This window comes from Ipomoea triloba, chromosome 6, assembly GCF_003576645.1.
Source record: "Ipomoea triloba cultivar NCNSP0323 chromosome 6, ASM357664v1".
Classification (NCBI taxonomy): Eukaryota; Viridiplantae; Streptophyta; class Magnoliopsida; order Solanales; family Convolvulaceae; genus Ipomoea; species Ipomoea triloba.
The window spans coordinates 1,184,256-1,190,722 of record NC_044921.1 but is presented as its reverse complement, the minus strand read 5'-3'; the positions used below and the strand labels follow the sequence as shown (position 1 = coordinate 1,190,722).

Sequence of the window (6,467 nt, the reverse complement as noted above, 5' to 3'; positions counted from 1 at the left end):
TGAGTGGTTTCTGGCGAACATTAGGGGTGACGCTTCGGTGGGATTACACGCTGATTGGCCTCCGCGCTTTGCTATTAGGATGTGGTGGATTTGGAAGTGGCAGAACGATGCCACGTTTAAGCAGATCAATATCCCGACGACACAGAAGCTGCTGTGGATTTCCCGACAGGAGTTGGAGGTCTCTGCTGCTTTTGCCGTCCGACGCAACTCAACTTTGCAGGGGAGAAGCACCTTTGATGCCATTGTATCGTGGAAGAAGCCGCAATCCGGTTGGTCGAAGTTGAACGTCGATGGTTGTTGTTCACAGAATCACAGGGGACTGGGGACGCTGGTTGCGGGGGTGTTCTACGCGACCAGGAAGGGAGTTGGATTTGCGGTTTTCAATACAAAATAGGTGTCTACTCGCCTGAAGTATCCGAGGCTTGAGGTGTCTTACAAGGTCTGTTCATGGCAAAAACACTGGGCATTCGAAGATTAGTTGTGGAGTGTGATTCTCTGAGTACGGTAAAAGCTTTACAATGTGCTGGTCCGGAGAATGGCAATTTTCTCAACATCATTAAACGTTGCAGAAATGCAGCTGTTGGTTTTGAGGAGATTGTTTTCACTCACGTTTACCGGGAGCAGAATCGTTTGGCTGATTCTCTTGCTAAAAAGGCCCTCAGCCAATCTGAAAATTTCTACCAGTTCATGGAGGTTCCAAGTGACCTGCAAGGGATTCTTGAAGAGGATACTATTGGGACCGGATTCCATAGAAGAGTTTCTCGTGAGTTGGGAATGGATACTTTGTAGTTAGACCAACGGGTTTTTACTCCCTCCTTTTCTAAAAAAAAAAAAAAAAAAAAAAAAAAAAAAAAAAAAAAAATCTGTCTTGGAAATGGTTTCGGCTATTTGAACAAATCTTAGCTCAACATCATTTTCCTTTGTTGTCTCCTTAGAATGAACAATTAAATGGAAATTTGTAATTTTACCTTTGGCTAACTTAATATATCATTTGATTTGATTGTTCGGAAAAAAACACTTTTAAATTAATCATATAAAAAAGACTTTATTTTACCAATTTTCCTTGAAAAACCACAAATCCTTTTTTCTTTTGAATTATCTAGCATCCAACATGATGAAGATTTAGAAAAGAAAAAATATGATATAGCATAAATACCAATAGAGCCTTGCTATATGCATCCTCAAATCATGGGCTAATATTCACTCCCTAACATGATATTATTATATTAAATTTATTTTTTGTTTAACTATTACCTGAGCTATTATAAATAGTCGATGAAGATAAAAATAAATTTCTATTATATCAAAAAGTAGACACAAGATAACGAATTTAAGAGAAAATAAGTTTTGCTTTTCCATTTCTTTCGATGAACTTGGGAACACTGGAACATAAATAACAATCTCTTGGCACCAAATGGCCAGTTCAATGGAGGATAATACAATTAACTGAACTGATAATCAAATCACATAGCCACATAGGACCCATTCAAATGGAGGACAAATAGAACCAAATCAAATGGACAAAAAGAAACTATAAAATGGATGAGAGAGAAAGAGAGTGTGATAATCTCTATGGATTCACAAGTGGGACTGGATTGGAAATCTATTAAGAGAAGAGAAGTTCACTGCTATGGTATAACTAATGCTAAACCGGGCAACATGTCATCATCCGAGTGTATGTGTCGAGCATGGAGCAAAATTTAGTACCCGTTCTTGAAACGCCAAGAAGCTTATCTTGAAAAACGCATTCACTCGAGATAAAAAGTTGTACGGTATAGATTTTAAACTCCATACTTGCAAAGGTTCTCGAAGCCCATGTATTCATGGTTATGAATCTTCTCTACCATGTTTGAGATCCCAACACCACCTGTTCATTCAATTTCCGTTAAATTGACGAGTAATACGAGTAAATGTAGATGAAAAGAAGACAGGTGTAACTAAGGAATCATGAATCATTTCTTCTCACCTAGCGAGATTGCACTCACAAAAATTGTGAATGCCAGGATGAAGATGATCAATGATGCTCTTCCTAGCACCGCAATCAACCTCCTCACTACGTGTTGCCCAATAAAAGCAGCAATTGTTGCCACGGCAGTTAAGAAGAGAGCTGCAAATGCAATACAGGTGGCATCAAACTTAAGTGTTCACACACTGATATAAGACGAAGGAGCAAATATATCAATTTTGGTCCAATGATTATTAGCAAAATGACAATTTTGGTCTACACATGTTTAATTCCAACTAATTTTTTATCCACAACTATTGTTTGTGTCAAAATTATCACAATGGTCACCCATCTGTTTAGGACATGACAAAATCTAAAATTATTAAGAGTATTCTTGTAATTAAGATCCCAATTTGAGCACAAATAAAGGGATCTTAGGGCTTAAATCCCTTTATTATTGTTTGAATTGAAATCTTAATTATGAAAGAACAAAAATACCCTTATAATTTCATATTCCGGCATGCTCTAAACTAAATGGAGGGAACGGCATGATGAATTTTTGCACTAAAACAATAGCCGTTGATGAAAATTAGTATGAATTAAATATGTGGACCAAAATTTTCATTTTGATAGTACTCATGGGATCAAAATTGGTTTTCGCTAAATATAAGAGTTAAGCAATCTAATTTAGATGTAAAGGCGTTCAATTTAGAGATGTGCAAAGGGCGTACCATAAGGAACTGGGAAACGCTTGAGAAGGTAGTATTCTACGACAGACATTGATGAGGAGAACATCATTGCGAAGGTAGCAGTGGCACTTGAAACCTATACAGAAAGGAGAAATAATATCAAGAAAGAGCTCGAATGTGATTCTAGCTCTTCACACATCCAGTTATCATATAAAGGAAAAGGACTAACAAACATTAAAAAGAAAAAAATGTAAACTGAAAAGAACAGATAAAGCAGAATTCCACAATCCACAGAAATACATCCTGTTTGTGGTTGCTGGCAATATTATAGGAAAGAACATTCTATGAGCATTTGAGTCAAAATTATACAGACTTTCCACAGCTAACACATCAATCTCTTGCTTTTTGCAATTTAACTCCAAAACTTATAACAAGTTTTGAAATGCAAATATGCACCGCTTAGCATCAATCAATTTGTTTCAAAGTAATATAACTTTATAAGGCTTTTATTTTTATCCTAACTCACTCATGACTGGACTGAAAAGAATAAAAGAAAAAGGAAACACTCAAAATCAGAGTGGAGTTTAGAATAGCTCTTTCTAGTTAAAAATGGCTGTGGTAGACATTATTTTAATTAAAGTAATCACATATGCAAAACTTTAATGGATAAAAAAGGACCAGAGGAAAGGGTAAGTGGCAGATGATTAAGATGTATAGTGCAAGAAATATGTCTCCTGTAGTAGTATGCAGATCAAACGAAAGGCAATACAGTTGGCTTTCTTAGCATCACAACTTGACTATATCCAGCAACAAAAAAATGTGAGCACACCATCTCAAGAAGTGCAATGTTGGAACCAAGAATGCAATCATATCAGGCCTATAGAGAGCCGAAAGCAAAATTGTTGCAGTACTTCACCAATCATGCTCCACAAAGCCAATTAAGTTTTAATTTGATAGTTGAGATCCAAACATAGAAGGACAAGACCAAGAAAAAAAAAAAACCTCAACCTGCCAAGTTTGACAAGCTTAAACTGTATATTGTGGTATTTTTGCAGTAATAAACATTTGAGAAGCCATTTATTTCTCTACAGCACAATAGGCTATAACATGAACTCACCTGCGGAGGGACACCCAGCTCCAAGAATAGTGGACCCATTATAAACCCTCCACCTAGACCAAGCAACCCCCCAACAACACCAGCAATCATCCCAAAGAAGCAGTAAACAATCAGTTGCCCTGCTCGCAAGTTGGACTCTGAATCACCCTTGGATGAGATCTTTCTCCACCCTTTGTACAGGCCAGTAGCTTCAAACAAAGATACCCCAACAGAAACTGGGATCTGCAGTACATTGCAAGGTCATTTATATTAACACATAAAGTTATACTCTTATTTTTTTATGTAGTGTGAGGCCCAGAAAACAATGACAGGCTCCATGATGGTGAGGTAATACCAAAAGTGAAGCACATATATTCCTAATTTGGCACAAACAACATACCTGCAACAAATTCACCACCCAGTATAGAGTTGAACAAGTTGATGTATAATTCTGTTACCAAAATACAAGGCTGGTGAGTTCAAAGGATTGCTTTACTGCAGAAGTATAAAGAGTAATATCCAATAGCAACTGAAAGGATGAAAGAAACAAAACCTTGATGATCTGAAGAGCAAGAAACGAAACCCAAACAAAACAGAGAAGTCCAAATTCCTTCCAATAAACATTCTCAATAATAGAGACCTAAATATGAAAAAAACATAAAAAAACGTTAGAGGTTTAAAAAATCTTTGGAGATTATCATCAATTAAATTACCTGTTTTTCAGAAGACTCCTTGGCTGTGTCTTGAGTGCCATTGCCAGGGCCACCAGGAAGAAGCTTGTACTCTCCTTGTCCACCACTTCCTGAAAGATTGTAACATGCAAATGTATAATAAAAAAACTCACAGCTTTAATCTTTATTATAAATTTATTTAAAAAATAATAAAAATAAATATAAAAATAAAAACAAACAAACAGAAAGCAAGATCTTTTAAGGTGTTGCCTAAAAAGAAAGATAGCTAACTCACCGTTTGCTGCTAACTGTCGCACAGCCTCCTAAACCCAGAGAAAAAATAACAATAAATTTAGGAAGGAACCAATAAAAAAGAAGCAAGGATACCAATATTCTGGAGAAAAAACTTAGGTATAGTGGAGCTCATGATAACCTTTTTCATAATTGTCTCTTTCTTCCACGTCTCAACACCTCTCAAAAAAGCCTTGGTTGATGTGCCTAAAAGAACCATGCAGAATTAGAATCCTAATTGGAGCAGAGTGAATTCAATTACTACACTTACCTATGAAGAGAACAATTAGCAGAACTGTGACCATCCAGTCTGCAAAGATCACATTGAAAGTAACTCCAATACTAATTCCAAGCATTAGCATCGGCTGGATAAGCACTGCCAAGTCATAATCAATTATTGGCATGTCAAGTGTGGGATGCCTGAGCTTAAGGTTATAGTAAACAGTAGAAACTGCAGCTCCCATGATCATACCTGCCAAACCAGAAACATTACATATCAGATTAGAAGACAATAAAATTAAGTCCTGTTTCTTATTCAGATATTAGCAAGCTTATCAAATCTTCCTTATAGCTTTTGCAGCTTGTATTGGCTATGCAATTCTTCAAAGCACAAATCATGGTTATAAACCACCATCAAACGATCCAGTTAAACCATAGATGGATTAGTGGCCAATATAAATGAAATGACAAGTTATCTAATTCAAGAAGAATGGAACTTAAGTAAATCAATTGCCAGGCATTGAAAATTTCTTCTAAAAAGTTTCTGATTTTTTAATTGGAAAAAAAAAATCCTGACATTACTACTACTGAGCACATGAAGAGGAGAGGTTCAATCAAGTTAAACACCATGGAAAAATGGGATATCCGCTCCAATTAAATGCTGAAGAAAAGAACCTTCTAAATAAGAATGTAACAAAATAGTTAATCTTACACTTTGAAATTGCAGTTGCTGATTTCGCATCAAATCCTATAATAAGGGTAAGCATGGGTACAAATATGCCACCACCTCCAACACCACCTACACTGCCAAATGCTGCCCCCAAGAATCCAATTATGCTGCCGAGAACAATTTTCCAATCAAATTTCATTTCCTGTAAGAAGATAGAAAAGTATAATAGAATTAGAATCTTCCAATTTAAAACTAGTCAACAGTAAAACAGCAATACCACATAATGGTAAATACCAAAATCCAATGAATTTTAAAACACAAGAGATGATTGCTTAATCAAATATATCCATACCCAACCTCTGCTCAGTGAACATCAAAATCTTGTTCACGCTAAACCTTTGAGGAGTTTGGGGAAAAAATTACATATAGTATGGGATCTCAACCAGTCAACTTCATCAAATCAGTCTCGTTACCTAGATCTTCTTCTATACTACTATAAACAAACAAATACATACTGAAAAAAGGTTGTTTATGCACATAAAGTAACATCTCTTTGTTTTTCCACACAAATGTATATGTAACTACTAAACCATATTAATCTTCTACGGATGATAAATACAAAAACTCTGCAGCCATCTAATTGCTGAGTTTATTGATACGCTTCACCGTAATCCACAACTAAGAAAGCTGCACCCAAAGCCACCTCCAATTATCTATGAATCTTTACAGAACAAAACAATTCTGAAACTAAAAGACTCCAAAAACCATTTTCAACCAAAAATAAAAATAAAAACGACTCAAACTACAAATAAAACAAAACCAGCCAGCAAAAGTCAATCTCAAATCCGGAAAAAAAAAAAAAAAAAAAAAAAAAAAAAAAAAAAAA

The 6,467-nt window shown here is 35.7% G+C and overlaps 1 protein-coding gene across 1 annotated transcript in view; it reads right to left on the bottom strand.

The window, feature by feature from the left end:
• Window positions 1–1,329: 1,329 nt before the first annotated feature.
• The window catches only part of LOC116022482 (sulfite exporter TauE/SafE family protein 3-like), a 6,051-nt gene continuing 913 nt past the window's right edge, over window positions 1,330–6,467 (bottom strand). Inside the window, exons 2-12 of the mRNA XM_031263208.1 lie at window positions 5,624–5,783; window positions 4,964–5,164; window positions 4,835–4,899; window positions 4,697–4,724; window positions 4,444–4,532; window positions 4,284–4,370; window positions 4,131–4,181; window positions 3,752–3,973; window positions 2,677–2,770; window positions 1,967–2,107; window positions 1,330–1,867 (exon numbers count right to left, since the gene is read on the bottom strand). Coding sequence (XP_031119068.1) covers window positions 1,782–1,867; window positions 1,967–2,107; window positions 2,677–2,770; window positions 3,752–3,973; window positions 4,131–4,181; window positions 4,284–4,370; window positions 4,444–4,532; window positions 4,697–4,724; window positions 4,835–4,899; window positions 4,964–5,164; window positions 5,624–5,783 — 1,224 coding nt within the window. The 3' untranslated portion in view covers window positions 1,330–1,781. The remainder of the gene's footprint in view (window positions 1,868–1,966; window positions 2,108–2,676; window positions 2,771–3,751; window positions 3,974–4,130; window positions 4,182–4,283; window positions 4,371–4,443; window positions 4,533–4,696; window positions 4,725–4,834; window positions 4,900–4,963; window positions 5,165–5,623; window positions 5,784–6,467) is intronic.